Raw genomic sequence first — 18684 nt, forward strand, 5'->3', positions numbered from 1 at the left:
GTGTGCATGTTTGTGTGTTTGTACCTGTATTTGCACCAGTGTGTTTGCGCTCTTGCGCATATCTGTCTACATAGGTGTGTGAGTGGCTTTGTTATAGTCTGAGAATACAGTTGCCAACGTGAGTGCGTATGTCAAAGATTGCCCCGAATGCCGCCAACGTAAACACAAGACGTTGTGAGTTGCCCTCCCCCAAAACGTCCTACAAAGCATCATCCACCCAAAACAATGCACGCTCTATTTCATTTTGACGCCGACAACTGTACAACACAAAAAGTCTTTGCATGAAAAAGAGTCACATATCAAATGGGACAGAGAGACCTATTGTTCCTTTTCTGAAAACTATTTTGTTTTTGTTCTTCTCACAGAGCATTAGCCAATGTATACAACAGACCCGTTTTAGAGCTGCAAACTCATAGTCACAACGAGGTTTAAGTGGGCGAATTCTACCCAAAAAGTCTCCATACAAATAGCACAGTTTTTTTGTATGAATCAGTTTCCACCCTTACACAGGAATTTGAACTAGCTGATACGTTTTTGGAGGACCATGAAACATATTACTTAATGGTTTTGAGGTCTTGGTTAAGTATTGAAAAGTCAATGCTGTCAATGACTTGAAACATGAGATACAACGATGTGGCATCTCTTATTGTTGATGTCAAGTGCTTAGCGTGGGCATCCACCCAATGAATTTGTTGTTGTCCAAAAAATGTCAGCCAATGCAATTTATTATTTATATGAGCGTAATCTGTGGGAGGAAGGTTTGTCCCTTCTTTATAAAACCTGCAAGTTAGGATGCTCCGTCAGAACTGCTTTTCGGATTGTCGAATAGCTTCGGAACTTTGAATCTTTGTGAAGTGACTTAAGTGGTTGTGCTAGAAAGAAAAAAAAAATATATATACACTCTAGTTTTGAACTCAAATCAAGTCGCCAACATCCTGGTTCTTGCTAATAAAAGTGCCATGGAAGAGTGTGAACACTGAGCATATACTATTGAGCTTCAATTTTAAAGTGGCCATTGCTCTGTATTATGAAGCCAGTCACCTACCGTCCCGCACCCCAAGCAAGTTAAAACAAATGGCGAGAATTATTTGCGGAAGCAACTTGAGTGAGGTCTGCCTTGGGTAGAAGTTGTGCACAGAATCATCCTGCCATTTGCTTCCAAAAGGCTCTGATCACAGCGGGGATGACATGCAAGGACTGGGGCATGTCAGGGAGAATACACAGCCAGTGGCACTGCTCAGCAGCCTCTCAGTCACTCCATACAAGCCACCCTTCAAAGAAATGTCATCCTTTATGGTCCCCTCAACACTCTCCTAAATCCACTCCCCTTCGATCACTACAGCTCAAACACACAACAAAGCCGCCGAGCGCCAATATCGGACGTCCTTTTCTCTCTGTCAGTCCCTCCTTCCATCTCTCTGATTGTCTGCCTGTCCTTTAGTGAGAAGAAACCAACCTGTGTCTCCACTTTGAGCTGACATGGCTGCCTGTACCCTACTGCGCAGGCCAGTGGCAGCCACAAAGCAGACCATCTAAAGCTAGTGAGGAGTGCTGGCTATGTGGCATTTGGAATCTGGCCACCCAGCTGAGAGTTACCAAGAGGGGTACTCGGACTAAATGCCACCTACCCAGGCAGACAGATCGAAGGTGTGTGCGAAGAAGAGAGTGGTTGTTAGGGCTGGTTTTTCTCTGCGAAGGCGTGGGGGAGCAAGAGGGGAGCTAGTGACTCCCCTGCAGCAGTCGCTGTCATCTCTCCAGGTGATGGACACACTAACTACACATTAGCCCTACATTAGTCAACTTGCCGCCCACCATGGCAACTCTGGAGTTGAAGCCAAGTAGCCCCTTTTTTCCCATTTAATGAGGCACGTTTTTGTTTTTCTACACCTTCACGGTATTCCCTGAGCGGGTCCAATCAATTTCCGGGCCATGGCCCTGAGGTGGGAGCTGATGAGAGTGGGATCGATCCTACTCTGCCGTTCTCTGTTTACCTTTCCTGGCCTCCTCACACATCAGCCAGGAGAACTGGTGCCCCCAGCTCTCTCTGAGCAACCAGGCACGCAATTTACACTCATCACACACTTGCCAGAGTGGTCATACTGGGTTATACTGTACATTCACAGATTGTTGTATACATTTCCATTTCTTTCTATATCCATAAAATAGTGGTGTTCAATTATGTTTCTCAGACTCAGGCCACAACAGAAGCTAAAAGTAGTTTTCCTGTCTTAGCTGCCACTGAAGAAGAGCTCCTTCATATAAATTTGACCAATGTCATTAAATTAACTAAAACTTAAGAAAACAACAGGAATCTTTGGTTAAATCATGATTTAGCAGAGCTCAGAACGGTTGAAAAACATTCACTTTTAGAACATTTTATCCCTTGTGATCCTAACAGACATTAAAAATCATATAAATAAACTAAAGTAAAAATGTACAAACAAGTACAAACTACATACTGCACAGATCTGTTGACAGAAAAAAAAGAGGTGTTTTGAGAGGTGATTTAAAAGATTGCAATGATATTGCCAGCATAAGGCTCGAAGGAAAGGTGTTTCAAAGCCAAGCAGCGACCTAAGAGCCTGGGGAGACATTTTGGCCCGAAAACAGGACATTGGAAGGTCACACACACCTGCTTCCACACAGTTTACTATCTGCCTGAACATGTGGGAAAACCTTGTCGCTCCCTTCAATATTTACTGTGGGGGGACTAGCATCATTATACGGGGTCCCGGAGGGCACTCTGTCACACACCCACCTGGGAAGTGACACAGTGGCTTTAAATGAGACAAGACGTTTGCATCTGGGATTAGCATTTCAAAGCCAAACATGCACAAGGGGCCCGTGTGGCGATGCTATGTTAGACTACCCCCCCCCCGCCCTTTGCCACCTAAGACAGGGAGAAAGATTAAAAAGAGACAGTGAGAGGGACCACGATTAACAAACAGGTGGGAACTTCAGTTTTCTTCATTTCTGTCTCCCATCAACCCTTACTTCAACTCAACATCCCGCCCCATCCCTGAACACTCATACTCAGATGGCAAACGCCCTGTTTCATCATCGTCAGACCCGCCCACATCTTCTGACAAGTGTCAACCTCCAGTCGTCGTCGTCCCCCCCCCGTTGCACCACATTGCACAATATATCTGTGGCACGTGCTAGCCGGTGGTAGCTTTCTGTTTAGCACTTTTTAAAGGAAAGGCCCATAAGGCACTGCTCAGGTCAGGCCGCCTGCGCGTCTCAGGCTTGTTCGCTCCTCGGCCGTCCATGTCAAACACGACCTGCGCAATATGCACACGCCGCGCGCCAGAGTGGGCCGCCATCATAAATAACTCCACCACCAATACATCATTTAAGTGGGTGTTCTGCTCTCGTGGGCAACTCCAAACAAATGGCCACATCTATCATTGTGAGCGCCAGGTAGGGTAGGGTTGAGCCCCCGAGAGCACCCCCCTTACTTAAACATTCACACATACAGTAGATAGGCACACACCTGCTCTTTTATAAATAGCATCCTGTTTTCCTAAATAAACCTGCACGGCCCTCCTGGCGAGGGCCTGTGCTTGGTAATCCTGTGGCGCTATGCAGCAAAATAGCAGGTGTTGCTAGCTCAACTAGCGCAGCGCTCCTCCTGACACAGGCAGCCCTATTGTTTGGCAGGACTGAATAATTAATATTGTCTACAACCTTTAAACAACCTTACGTCAGACTCATCTGTCATGGCGTCCCGCTGTGGGGCCTGGGTGCTAGCGTCAGCTAGGATGTGCGCTTTGAGCCCAGGGGTGTAAAGGGGGAGAGGTGAAGTGCTATATTAACGGTTGGCCTGTGGCAAGCTAGCACAGGGGGCGGGTGGCTCCGCAGGCGGCCCCTCGCGTTCCTTTTTTTTGACCTCACTTCACTTCAATTCATCTCCCAATACCCCAAGCCAGCATCACTCCTTGTGTGTGGGGGTTAGCGAGGGGAGCGGGGCATGACTCCATCTTTAGATAACATATGGAGAGGCTATTGCCTCATGATCAATCACAGGCCAGGACAAACGAGAACAACCTGGATTTCATATTGGAGGCATTTCCCTGAGTAAAACCAACCAGTATGGTCTGTTAGTCTTATGATGCAGAGGAAATGGAAAGGGCATATTAAACCAGGATTCAATTGTATCATGCATGTTTCTTTTTCTTTTTTTTTAAGATCATTTTTGGGGCCTTTCTGCCTTTATTTGATAGGACAGGTAGGTGAGAAAGGGGAGAGGGGGGGAGATATGCAGGAAATTGTCACAGGTCGGATTCGAACCCTGGACTCTCCGTCAAGGCATAAACCTCTCGGTATATGTATGCCTGCTCTACCCACTGAGCCAACCCGGGCCACATCATGCATGTTTCTTGCTTATCAATTCCTTTGACTATGTTTTACCATACTGTATTGTTAGTCCCTGATAATACTTTGTCTGGTTAACCCAGCACCCCAACATGGAATGGTGTTGACTTGAAAAATGCTAGGCTATAGTCAAATAAATAAACCCCAGAGGGTATGTATTCAATATTTGCAGTGTAGTGTGTGCATATACATGTATATGCTTATATGTTTCCTCAAATAAATTCAATTCTCCCACATATTATTCATATGCATACATTCTCTATATTTCATGACACTTTTCTAATGTGTTCTGTGATCCTGTCCTGATGAAATTTTGTCATATTTGCAGATGGTTGTGAGCCGTCTTTAACCTCCTTGGAGTACCAGATGGTCGAGCACTGCAGCATCAGAAGAATTCAGATGGTGTCAAGAAGGTTCACGATCACAGAAAAATGTATTACATCTTTCAAAGCATGCCATTGTCTAACGGTTATTGGCGCATGCCAAACAAACCTCACTCATCTGGTACTCCAAGCAGGCTAAAACTATTTTAAAACATTTCCAAATGTTTGATTCAGGCCCGCTGTATAAGTAGTAATAAGGGCGCAACAGGTTAGTTAAAAATAAACACCTATACAGACTTAACAGTGCCAATACAAATAAATGTCAACAGCTGCACGCACACACAGACACACACACATGAAATTGTGCAAAAATCACAAACAAATGTGTGTACGCACACATGCGGATGCATGTGAACACACACCATGTGCCCACCTCATTGTGAATCTCCTCACAGTACTGTAGCGTTGTCGGCAGCAGGGCCAGCAGGCTGTGGGAGCCTGTCTCTGGGTCAGTGTGCAGGTTGGACAGGGCCTCTTGACACCGCGACTGGATGTAGGTCAGGGTACCACTGGAACACTGGTAGGAGAGGGACAGTGTTATACACATTACTGCCATGCAGGGTTTTCAACTAAGCCCTGTCAATCAAAAGACAAGCAAAAATATAATTTTAGTTTAAAGTTAAGTTTAATAAATACCTCTTTTTTTAACATGAAAATTCCCGTTTAATTCATCATACATATGTTATGCACCGCAAATGCCATTCATTTATCAGTTTTATTTCTCATGGTGTCGGTGGATGATTAAGACAAAGTTTATTTACTTTTCCTAAAAAGCTTTCATGCATTTGCACATTTCGTTTCAAACAATTGAGATAACAGAATCCTTCCATTTCAATGAAAACAAGACTTTTTTAATTAAGTCATTATTTACCAGACAGAGTGTTCAAGTTTTTTGTTATACACAGGCGTTCCCTAACACAGCGTGTACAGTAAGTACCAGCAGCAGTCCTTACTGGAACCAAAGGCACAACATAATTTAAAACACTGCGTTTTCCCTTTTAGGCCTGTTGGCTTCTCACCTCTGCCACTCTGTGTGTGGAGCTGAAGCGTGTAGTCTCTCCAGCCAGGACACAGTGCTGGTGGGTACTGTTCAGGTCATCTGGTGAATAAAGGGAAGAGAAATCTATGAGAACATGCTAACTATACCACCAACAATCAGCAACAGAGCAGCGAAGAAGAGAAAGTAAGAGAACAGACCAGAAAAGAGAAAAAAAAAAATCAGAAATAACCATTTGATAGATCATTGTAATGCAAAAAAAAACCACAGCAGAATGGAATAAGAGTTAAAATTTCATTTTTAAATAATTATAATCAATAAAATGAATAAATAAAAGAACTGATTACAATAGAAAAACAGATGAAAAGCAGGGCGTGAAGGAACATGACAACTAAATCATCATGTACGCCAACACAGATTGCGCTTGGTCCAGCACTGAATCAAAGAGAATGAGCAGCATTGTACTATAATTTTAATTACCAAACAAAACCAGATCGCACTCAATCTGTCAAGATGGAAGAGCCATACCAACAAACATTTGTCCAATATCACAGAAGCTTTACAAAAAGGCCTTACTGCTGTTTCCTGTGTATCCCTCCATGTGTTTCTTTGTGTGTATAGATGTTTCTCAGCTCTGCCATTATTTGCCTCATACCAATAATTAATTTAGCCGTGACAGAGCTGTCATTCACAGCACATGTGCAAATTTACAGCCGCCTTGAGCAAGAGTACACTGGCTAATGCCTGTGATTTGAAAGTCAAACAGCCAAATGCTTTGGGAGGAAGATATTATTGTTTGGTGGAGAGAAAAAAAGATGGTGACAAACAAAACAACTTGCCGGTGTTTTCTTCACCCTGATGAGATTGTGAGGGATTAGGTCTCTGGGCAGAATTACTCTACGTCTTTAAAACTGTTTATATCCAATAACAAATTATCTCCATCAATCTGTTCTTTTCTTGGCGCGTCTGATGCGTCAGTGGGATCAGGAGGGAGTAGCGGCAAACTCGATAACTGTAATAAATATTTATCTTTCTTTCAACCCCTGTGCCTGCTGCCACTTGTCCTCCTTTTCCAGGAAGCAGGCTTTTAAATATATTGGGTCAACTCTTTTCTCCAGTCCCCCTGTGCATTGGGAGCTGGAAATCTTATTATTGAACAGGCCCGGTGTCAAGACTTGCATTGTTCTTTTTTAACCACTGAAATTCCATTTGGGTGGAAATGATGGTGATTCAATTTGCCTCCAGCAGCTCAGACATTAGCAGTTCAAAAGGGCCAGCCGGCGACAAATGGTGCTGAAAAGACATTATGGTGCCTGTAGTTAGACAACATTGTAGTTTTCTTTTAATACCACAAAACTATCTGTCAAATGGTGTATGTCACTAAAACACTGTTAAAATGTATTTGAACACATGGTCTAGTGGTGGCTGCTCTGTCTGCATGTACATGTGTGCGTGAGAAACAGGGTGGTTGGGGGGGGGGCTGTCCTTCCTCCAATAAGCAGAGGAATGTGAGTGTTTTTCTGCATGCGAGTTGCGCAAATGTATATGTGCGTGCATATGTTGTGCCAAGTATTTAATTCAGGTAGACCAACAAAGCAATAGACAGCCAAGGACTGTGTGAGCTGCTATCGTTGTGCAGCAGTTGGCCTCTCAAGGGCGTACTCACCAAGTGGAGCATAAATCCCCACTGATCCGCGACAGTCAAGTCCCATTAGAATGGTCTGCACAACAGCCCATCACTCTATTATCATGGCTGGCCTGAAACTGACTGTTCTATTGTAAATCTTATCCAGCTAAAGGAGGTCGGCTTCAAGCCCTGTCAAGCTGAATATTAGGTACAGACGTCGCTGCTCTCAGATGAAAACATAGCAGCTTCAAAGAGTCAACTTCAGGAATTCATTAAAACCTTCCGATTCCTTAGTTGTACAAAATAAAAAGATTCAAATTGACAAACACTTCAACATAATGTAGATACAGTAGATAGGTAATCTAATATTCAGATAGATATGTGTTAGATGGTATATGGATGTAAGATTAACACTTACAGACACCGAGTTAAACCTACATTGTAGAAGCAGCTTCCTGTGTGGCATGTTTGAAATGTTCATATTTTCTTGATGTTAACAACACAGCGGTTTCTCACCTGCTCTAGTCATGCTGATTAATCCAGAATGCAGTCACTTATAATATAGCAGTTGTATGCTACATTTTATGTTGCTAGGCACCAGGTGTTCTGGACAGTCCATGTGTTTTTGTGCACCTACAGTATGATATGTCCAAAAAAGTGAACCGGTTCTCTTCTTGTTTTTGATTGAGGTTCTGCATTTGTTCCATAAGCACAATTTCACATATCACGCCCTACCTGGGGAGACTGGGAATTCCCTTGTGGAGGCAAACACATAAACAAAAAATGTAACATTAACATTGTGCTGTTGAGTGAAATATGGGGTAAATATTGTACACAATAGCAGTACTCGGTCCAAATGTATTCTCACTAACCGAAACCTCTTTTTCATAAACCGTTGTGTAGTTTGGTTATATGTTTTGTAGTTGTAGAATGGGCCTTGTGGGATCTCAGGCTAAGAAACCCCAAATTAAACTGCACAAAAACATCAAAGAAATACACAAAAAACTCTTAAAGTACAGCGTATCTCCTCCACAAATGGGTTCCGTCTTTCAATCAGTTACATCCCCCTGACTCCAAACTCTGAAAATCTTAGCAGTGTATGCAGAGTGCACAGATAGGGTTTCAGTGTCTTGTCATTGTACAATAGATGGATATATGTATCGGCGGTTGGAGACATCAAAACAGTAATCTTTTAATCACAGGAAAATCTCTCTAGGTCAAATACATCTATTATTACACATGTAAATACCTAAAGTATTTGATAATAAAATATAGAAAACATATTGATGTCTTGATGAATATTGGGTACAGTTACGCTGTAAGAAATGTAAAGGCGGCAGGTGGAAAAAAGCCCTCCGGGACATAGTGTATATCAGAGGAGGCAGATGTCTGTCTATACCCGCCAGGGGCCAACAGTAAGCAGTTAGAAGGACTGCAGTAAAAGGGAACTAGCCAATCCAAGTTGGCGAGAACATAAATCAATCACAGAATTTTTTTTTTTTTAAAACAGTAATTCATTGAGCATATCAAGGGAAGACTGATTTTACCGTATGTCTATTCCTATATCCTTATGAAAGCATATCATGTGACTTTAAAACATGATAAATCCCCCAATTCATCCGAACCAGGGGCCCTAACTGCTTGTACTGTACATCTGAACACAAGTTTCTGCTGTGTTGTGGATAAATGTCCTCACACTCAGAAAATATGAGAAAGCTTGGAAGGGCCCACAGGGCCGAAAAGAAGAGGGTGGAGGTGTCTGCTGCAACCAGAAGCATTAAGCTGTGATTTACACCCCTGTGGCTCGCTGTCTGTCCTCCATAGAGACATATTCAGCACTGGGTCACAGGACTTCAAAAAATAACATTTGGTTTTCGTAACCTTTGTAATGCACACAATTTCATGGAACCTTAAAGCTCTGTGTTCAGGCCAAGTCACCCCCCCCACACACACACACACACACACACACACACACACACACACAAACACCTCAGCCCCAATTCTCTTTGGGCTGGAAGAAGAGAATAGAGCTTGAGAGTGAAGTGCAATGCGTGAGAGTGAAGTGCATCTTCCTAGGATGGGTCATTCGGGACAAAGTACAAGAAACACTAAAATACAGGGTAATAAAAGTGTTCCTTCCTCCAAAGTCAGACATGGTGATAGACGTGGCTAAGTTGTGTGAGCAACGTGTTTACATGTCCACGTGCGCATGTGTGCATGTCTGCGTGTGTGTGTTTATGGAGAAGATTCAGTACCTCTCATGTAATAGCAGTCTCCAGACTCCAGTGGCAGCATCAGGCCAGGTGTGTGGATGTCCCAGGCTACCTTGAGCCCAATCCTCCAGCATGCCATCTCACCGCTGCCTCCCTCACTGCTCTCACCTGTCAGTCATACACAGCCCAACTCACTGTAATATTTGCATTTTACATTTATATTCATGTTTCAGGCTTTTGGTTTGACAGTTTCACCCAGCTTGACTTAAAAGTGCAATACGTTTAAATTCCTAACATTTTCAATGAGAAGCATGTGGTTTTATCGCGATATAATGATGGCTATTTAACACATCATTCATTTGAACCACTTTTTGATATCTTGGTAATGCAGTGTTAAACAATCTTAGGCAATAGCGATGCCTAAGATGTAGCCAAAACAATAAATTAAATTAAATAGTAAGGAGTGCAATGATTAAATCCATACCACTCAAACAATGGATGTAAGATGTAAGCCTTTGTCGTCAGAAAGAAAGAATCACTTAACAGCAGAGCAAAGATGATATGTTACTGTGATTATATAGGCTGTTAGCAAAGGATCTTTATGCCATCATTATGCTGTGCAAGAGGAAATTGTTAGATAAAAGCTCTTGATGTTGTTTAGTGAGTGTGTGAGAGTGTGTTATTGGACAGCGGGTATCCTATGATATTCCTGTTTCTGAACCCATTCACTGTAACCACCTTCCCTGTTCTCTCTCCTTCCATTCTTACACGGCACACTAAGAAAACAAGATTTGGCTTGGCTGGCCAACACCCTTAAGCAAAATCAATACTAACGTCTTTCTGGGCCTCTCTGCTCCACAGCTGCCTTTTCCTTTGCTCAGCACGGATAAATAGTAACTTAATTTCCAGCCATTGTGCTCTGAGAGCCAGCTAATGACAGCACTCCCCGAGGCCTCAGGAATGGTGGAATATCATCCTCCGTGCCGGAAAACGCTCAGTCGTGGCAGATTCCTTTGGATCAGCGCAGCTGGAAAAAACACTCAAAACACTTCTCTGGCTGAAGCAATAAAAAAGGTGAGGCTGCTCAAAGACAAAAGCCTATCAAAGGAAGCAGGTGTCATGCAAAACGTATAGTCTCTGTAGATCTGGGATATCTAATGTGCTGTGTTTCTTTCTTCTCAGGGACAATGTAAGAAACGTGAACTTATCGTGAAAGTGCAACATTCCCCAAGGTAACACTTTCATTAGCCTGGTTCTGGGAGCCATCAGAGCCAGCCACTGGGATATAGCTCCATGGCGCTCTAATCAGACTCTCCTCTCTAAAGTCTGGAACTGTTGGGTCATTTAGGACTAGAAAAGACGCAGCTGCTAAACACTGCAAGGTGTTATGCCATGGTGTTTGAAGCCCGTGTTTACAGGGTCAGAGTTGAAATGGCCTAGAACAAATCACTGAAAGAGACTGCTGTCGCAGGTGTTTCTGGTTAAGAAACCCCAATGAAAAAAGCCCAGCTGTAAACTGGGTTGGGATGACAGAGCAGTTGGCATTTCACCTGTTTGATTCTGAAAAATTACAGTTTCAAGACACATGTGCAAACTGTGTCGAGCTTCCAACGTTAACGGTACAGCTGAGCTACACCTAAACCTTGATCTCCCTACACAACAGGAACTCACGTTTTGCTCTCCTTCCAGCCTTTGGAAGGTGAAAGGAACGATCTGGTGATTGGCTGCTTAATAGACGTGGGACTTTTATTTTTAAATCCACTTATTTTATTTGGTGATAAAGGGTTAATGCAAAGAGGAATCCACAAAGAGGAGCTTCATCAATCATTAGTGTTGTGATTATTATTTTTACAATAAAAACTGAGGATGTATCTTTCTATCGTATACTATGCAAACTTTGTTTGAAATTGAAAACAAACCAATTACAAAGAGCCATTTCTGATATGGTGGTACAGCCTTCTATAGTTGCTTTGCATATGCTTTAGAAAGCAAAGTTCCTCTCTCCCTGAGATTCTCTATCAACTCAATCATCGTGCACTATCAGCTCTGGAAAGAGTGCACATTCCATAATTAGGAGACATCGTATTATCCATACAGTACAGTCTAGTAACACTTATCAAAGCAGGGCTCATTATTCCATATCAGATAATTGCACATCGATCATTTCTCAGGGAAATGATTTAGATGAGATGCGGTGTGTGTGATAAGGCCTGTTTGTTAGACTGCACCATTGAGTGCACATTAAGAGCTCAGATCCAAATGTCTGTGATCTCCCAACGCACGGCCGGCGATAAGGCTGTCAGCAGCAAGTCGGTGATGACATTTGATAATGCCCTGACACTATCGCATAGATGGATCTGATGGTTGCCTCACCAGAGGCCATGTCTACAGCTGCTACAGCGCTGCTGTAGGGCCATAATACACAAGGTTAGCTGTATCTGATCCACCAAAAAGCAACTGAGATAAGTTGATGGGATATTCAAGTGAAAGAGAAAAGGGAATCTTAATTTCTGAAACCACATGCCACAGACTGTGATGATACACTTTGGATTTTAAGTGTATAAGTGTTAAATCTAACAGATCTCAACTATTGTTTTCGAAATGTATTAGCAGAATTATTATTAAGTAAGCTATTTTAGCTTTGACCCTTACCTTTGTCATTGTGACAGCTATGGCTGTAAACGGCCACTGGCGAATGACTGATGAGGTTCTCATCGTGGTGCCACCCTACCGCCATTTTCCCCATGCCATAGTAAGGCTCCTCTTTGAGCTGGCCTGTAGCTGCTGGGTCCATGTAGTTGAGTAAGGTGACATTGAACTTGACCGGACCGGTGTATACCTGCGGAGGACTCGGCTGGGAACACCCCTGTCCGCTTGCCTGTTCCTCCGTGTCCTCAATGTGGTAACCTGACAAGCTGTGCTTGAGTTGGGCCACTGGTTTCTCCTGGGCCCCTAGTCCCACAGGTTTAGTCTCTGTGCCACTGATGGCCTTAGGCGCCCAGCCCGGGAATTTCCCTTCACTGTGTTCCGACCCTGCTGCAACAGCTGCTTCACTTGGTTTGACCTGGGAGGACTCTCCCTCCTCGCTGCTGTGTTTGGACTCAGTCTCCCATTCTCCTTCTTGTTTTGACCCAGAGCAGCCCTCTTCGCTGTGTTTCGACTCAATGTCCCACTCCTCACTGTGCTTGGACTCTGTGTCCCCCTCCTCACTTTGTCGGGACTCGGAGTCCCCTCCTTCACTATTCTTAGAGTCTTCACTGTGTTTGGAGCCTGTGTCCCCCTCTTCACCCTGTTTGGCCTCTGCCTCTCTCTTCGCACATTGCGTTAGCCTGTCTCCTTCCTTCAGCTGAGACACATCAGAGCAAAAGAAGGTGTTAAGCTCCCACAATGCTCTGCAAGCAGCCCTAAAGTCAGGGTCACAACAGTTTTGTCCTTTGACATCAGTGTCCTCACTGTGCCAGGGGATGGCAAACAGCCGTGTGTCCAAATATCGGTAGGTGTGGCCCGGCTCGCCTAGCAGAGCCCGTGAAACGGCAGTAAATACATCTCGGTCACGGATGCGAACCAAATCCCTCAGGAGACAGCCCTTCCTTCTCAGGGTGAGCAGAGCTGCCTGCACCCGGCCATGGAGCTCAGCAGGCAGCGAGCAGGATCTCCTCAGAACCAGGCCGGAGTAACTGGAGTCCCACTTGAAAACACAAGACACTCTTATCAGGATGATCATTACATACAAAAACAGAACAAACTAAACTGAATTACAATCTTATTCACAAAACATGTTTGCCTTTCAGATCTTGAGCAAAATTTAAGACAGTACAGGGCTGTAGCAGCAATAGACAAAAGGCTGCTGTAGGCCCTTTAAAGTAGAGCCAGCATCAGTAGATTTATGGGGAACATTGGCTGGCTCACCAGTTGCTGATATCCCCGATCTGAAGGTCCCAGAAAGGGGATCTTCTTGTCTCCCAACTCCTGCAGCAGCTTCCGCCTCTGTGGAAAAACAACACAGTTAACTAGGCTGATAAGTAGCAGCAGGAACATTTTACATGTACTGTATTTCTATTTTTTTTTTTTACATACTCACTTTGGTGTCTAAGTTATCAATTACCTCTATTTAAATAGACTTTGTGTATAACTTTTGGGGAATTGCAGAGATGGTTATGATAAGCAAATTCTATATGACTGAATTTATGGAAACTACTGTACGTAGACCTTAAAATATCCACCTTCTAACACCTAACTGCTGTGAATGGGCACTAAATTAACAAAATGTTCACAATACTTCCTCGGTTAAGAATCTTTACAAAAACATAGAGTGTGTGAGACACAAATCTCCTATGGGCCTGTATGGCCTATATAGTTCAGAGACTGGCTCTACTGCCACTTCCACTGTGGCACTTTATTTTAAAGTACTGGAAACACAGTCTTTGAATACAAGACTGTCTTTTCCTAGCGGGAACATAGCATTCGCTGACGTGAATACATTTCCAACAATCGTACCTTGCCTCACTATAAATATATTTTTTATAAATAAACAGTGTGAAATGTACAATAACATCACATACCGGAGTATAGGGACTAACAAGACCAAACTGTTTAACTAAAAATAAATCATAAGAACTCAATGAGCAGGTATTTGGGAATAAAATTGATAAATTAATTTGAACAAATGATGCTCTTGAAACGGGCTGAGATAGCACTGGAATCTGGTCATTTTCATTGACGTCTCACATTTTTATGATTTTGTGAAGGCTGCCGTGGGGTTCCTCACAACCTTATAAAAGATGCCCTGTGCCATACAGAGCTCCTCCAATAAAAATGTCAACCTGGTGGAGGGATCAAAGTACTTTTCATTGGGACGCATTCCATTCTGACCTGTAAATCCAATGGCAACCGGCATTAAAAATATATGCCCAAATAAATTTCACAACTATTTCCCCACCCTGCCTCCCGTATGCGCGTGTGCATGAAGGTATGTGTAGGTGGAGGCGACGTAGCTGTGTGCGTATGTGGGTTCAGAACCCCATATTCATTCCCCCCAGGTGCACACGCACACGCAGCCTCTGCATGGTGTCTCAGCAGCAGGGGAAGGAGAAATGTCACCGACCTGCCACTGTCTTTTTACATTTTTAAAAGTTTAGCATGAATGGCCTGTGTGCATCAACCACCGCGCGGTTGTGATAGTTTAAGGAGAACCGACCCTGTGTATATTTCCGAGACATTTACAACAGACGTCTCACATTTCTTCTGCCCTAATAATGCCAAAGACCTCATGTGGCCCACTACAGGGAATATGGGAACCGGCTGCCAAAACATGTCCTGACTTTTAGAGTGAAATAAAATGTCCTGTTAATAACATTAAAGTGCTGGTATAAAAAGATGTGTGTCCTGACTCAAAAAGGGGGCTGGATCAAAAAGAGGGCAAGCGGTGAAAGTATGTGCATTAAAGACAGGCGGGAGGAAAACAGGTCCGTATAACGGAGGCGGAAGAAATGGGAGGGCATCAGATCAGAAGCGGTTTACCGAATTTACCTTCAGGCTGAATCTTTACCTTAGGCTAAACAACACAACACCTGCTGAAAGTTTTCTTAAAGGATGCACATGAGTGTACAGGCCTTCCAAGGTATTCTGGAACAAACAAAAACAGACTTGCAGACAGTTGGAATCTAAAAAACAAAACAACATGCACTATTCATGGCCAGACTGCATTCAAAGGCTGTTGGAAGAAATTGACAACCTGACACACATTCGTTGGTGTCAAATTCTAACTCATGACAGAAGCTCAAGATATCAAGGTGAGGCTCTGGGCTAGTGTTGTATGTGTATGTGTCTGTGTATATGTGTTTTTTTTGTGCTGCGGTGAGTCTGTGTACACAACCATATCCTGGCATTCAGATGTGCGCATGCGTGCACATAAATAACATCCTTACAGTCCGCTTTAGTCACAGTGCGCAAACCACTACTGTGTACATATGCACTAAAGTGTGCCTTTGTATACGTGTGTGTGTGTTTGTGTGTGTGTGTGTGTAAGGCTCCAATAGATGCACACAGATACATGCCCATCCTTTTAAAAAAAAACTCAGCCGGGGTAGCGAGCATGATGCCTCAATGCCAATCGCACACAACCAGGGCTGTCACACACATGTCAAAAACATCAAGCTACTCAGAAATTCCACAGAAAAAGAGGAAAGACAAGAAGTTACCGGAGCCCTCTAAAGCAGATGGACTCCCTCAGTATCAGAGGACCGGCTGTGTCTGTCTTCCTGTCTCTGTGTCTGCACCTGATTCTAAAAGGAAAACCACGAGGCGCAGAAAAAGGTCTGCGTTTCCACTCTGACCCAAGAAACGAGATTACCAATCCCATAATAACACGGACGCTTCACGGTAGCCACGCCAACCGTCTGCGCTGAGTGATATATCTGATTTTTTTTTCTTCTTCTTCTTTTTTTTAATCTCTCACTCTTCCTTGATGGGATTATTCCCTCAGCCGGACTGTTTATCACAGAAAAACATATTAGGTAGAATAGAACTCAATTGGTTTGCTTTGATCTTGGCCTATAAGAGATACTGTATCAAACTGTGTACCATATATTTATTAATTTCATTTATTTCCCATCTGTGACATTTCAACAGACACTTTCTTCAAAGCGTTCTTTGCAGAGTAGATTAATGTCCAGCGCTTAGCATCAATAGCTCAAGCCAGATAACTCTGTTGCTGCGGGGATAAAAACACTTCCAGTCTAACTTGTGTCTGCCCCAGAGGGTACATTGGAACGTAATCTACTGTATGTGATACGACTGCTTAAGGAGGACACGAGTCCCGCTAGACTTGTCTAGATTTGGCTGACAATCAAACTGCAGATAAAAGCTACAATGTAGAGTAAGCACTGAAGACAGTCTAGTAGAAGTAGAAGTATCACCCTATGTGAAAGCAATTCTTGTGATTTCCGGTACACTTTTTGTTTTGGTTAGTTATGTTTAGTGAGACACTGTCATTTGTAATTCTTCTTTCCATCTTGGCCGATATCTGTATTTTCTTCTCATGTGAGGCAAGAGGTGTGCCATATTTTCTTCAGGACCTCCAGCCAAAGGAGGGCAGCACTTTCTCTTTCGACGCAGGTGCCACAGAGTGCAGACAGGCAGAAAATACTTGGATCTCAAGCAGGCCTTGTGCAGCGCCGGGGGGGTGGGGTGGGTGGGTTGGGTGGGGTAATAGAGCTCCGTGTTGAAACAGCAAGCCATTGGTACTTGTGTGACACTCATTTCAGAACTGGTCCTCTTCTGCAAAAGTGATGGTGAATCAACAGTTTTGACAAGCCAGCTGTAAAACTGCAGACTCAAACGGACAGACTAACCGTGTACATCAAAGGCGCTTCCACCCCGGCCCATTTGGCACCGGATCGCAGAATGTTGGGAGCTTGTGTGAAGCAACACAGGGCGCAAAGGAGGAAAAGGGAGTGCCCACCCCAAAACGGAACATTTGTGTTTGCATGTGTGATGCATAGAAAGAAATAAGAAAGCCTTGAATTCAGCTTTGATCTTACTGTAGAAAATAACTGACCAAAAACATAGACAAGGGGAGCAATTTAAAGAAAAACACTTGAGTCAATAACCCAAGGCTCTTCAGCTAACCACAGTCAAGATTGTTCCATAAAGGTCTCTATGGTTCGAGGTCTACCTCATCTTCAGGGTATGCCACTAACTTGAACTATGGTGAGATAACACAGCACCTAGGTGCCACCACACACACAAATACCTACACAAGCGCACACATACACAAGCACACATGCAGAGAGAGGTTCCACTTTTGTTGCAGCGCTTCTTGCTGCAACAAGTTTTATCACTTGTAACGACTTTCTTTTTAGAATATGCATGTAAAAATATGTCCATCCTACCTCCTAAACTAACTGAAAAACTGCAGCTCCCGTACTACAATGTCAGAAAGGTCCTTATTCAACTATTTTCACAGATAATGTTTCTTTATTTCATGCATGCCACGAAAAAAAAAAAACAACGTCCAGGTCAAAAATGAATCGATTCTCACTTCTGACATTTTGTTTACAGCCAATTGTGGCATTCATTTATTTTAGGAATACCAGCTAGAAGTTTGGTGACTCAGTGTGACGGCTAACTGGGGAGACTGGTCAATGGCTAACTGGAATGTGTTGGGAGTTGACCTCAGAGCGGGGGCGTTGGTAATGTGTAACCCCATGTCTCCACACTGCTGCTCAGGACCAGCCCATGAATATAATTTGGACTGTGAGAGCCAGAGGTCAATCAGGGGGATTTTTCCAGAAACATCTAAAAAAAAAAAAAAATGGCTTTCAGCTACTTTTCTGTTGATTGTTGTCAATTTTTCCTAGATAATCTGTATTATCCTGAGATGTATTCACAGATTCAATCTGGTATGTAGGTCTAGCCTACATTCACAAATCGCGTTTAATGCAAGGTCCTCAGTCTAAGCTCAGGCAAATAAAACGGATCAGATGTTTATGTTGGTTTTTAAGAACATAATCCTCAGCATGTTTCTCGTTTAGACACATATTGCAGATACGTTACAAGGAGTGGGTCATATTCAATGAATCAAATTTTGAAACCGTTTTTTTTTTTTCTTTCTTTCTTCAATTTAAAATTGGAAAACGAAAAAGAAAAAAATATGAATGCTTTGCTATTAGCTACTGCATATCTTTTTGAAATCAACGAAGTGAACATTCTGTATATATTGACGGACATGTTCTGCATGTGTTGAGATGACAAATGACAGACAGGCCGGCTCTGGCCCGTTAATTGTTGTTGGAGGCTGAAGGCCGCGTTGCTCATTTCACCTCGCGACAGGTCGGCGGGGGGGTGTGATCATTAATATTAGAACATTTCCATCCATCTACCTGAACAAGAGGCCAGTCATTTAAAGGGCTGGCGCTGGGCAGACCTTTCACGCCCTGTTTATAACACTGATCTAAGCACATTACCAGAGCTGTGGGGGACCACTGCCAGTCATTAATTACATTCACACACTCATGCGACCTTTATTGCGGCCCAGTCACATTTGAAAAATGTCACACGCGCGAGATAAGGTACACTAACACACATCCG

The 18684-nt window shown here is 43.4% G+C and overlaps 1 protein-coding gene across 1 annotated transcript in view; it reads right to left on the bottom strand.

The window, feature by feature from the left end:
* Positions 1-18684, bottom strand: part of fto (FTO alpha-ketoglutarate dependent dioxygenase) — a 123225-nt gene that overhangs the window by 88198 nt on the left and 16343 nt on the right. The window contains exons 2-6 of the mRNA XM_028581411.1: positions 13504-13581; positions 12247-13282; positions 9637-9762; positions 5777-5856; positions 5131-5274 (exon numbers count right to left, since the gene is read on the bottom strand). Of these exons, the coding sequence (XP_028437212.1) occupies positions 5131-5274; positions 5777-5856; positions 9637-9762; positions 12247-13282; positions 13504-13581 (1464 nt within the window). The remainder of the gene's footprint in view (positions 1-5130; positions 5275-5776; positions 5857-9636; positions 9763-12246; positions 13283-13503; positions 13582-18684) is intronic.

This window comes from Perca flavescens, chromosome 1, assembly GCF_004354835.1.
Source record: "Perca flavescens isolate YP-PL-M2 chromosome 1, PFLA_1.0, whole genome shotgun sequence".
Lineage (NCBI taxonomy): Eukaryota > Metazoa > Chordata > Actinopteri > Perciformes > Percidae > Perca > Perca flavescens.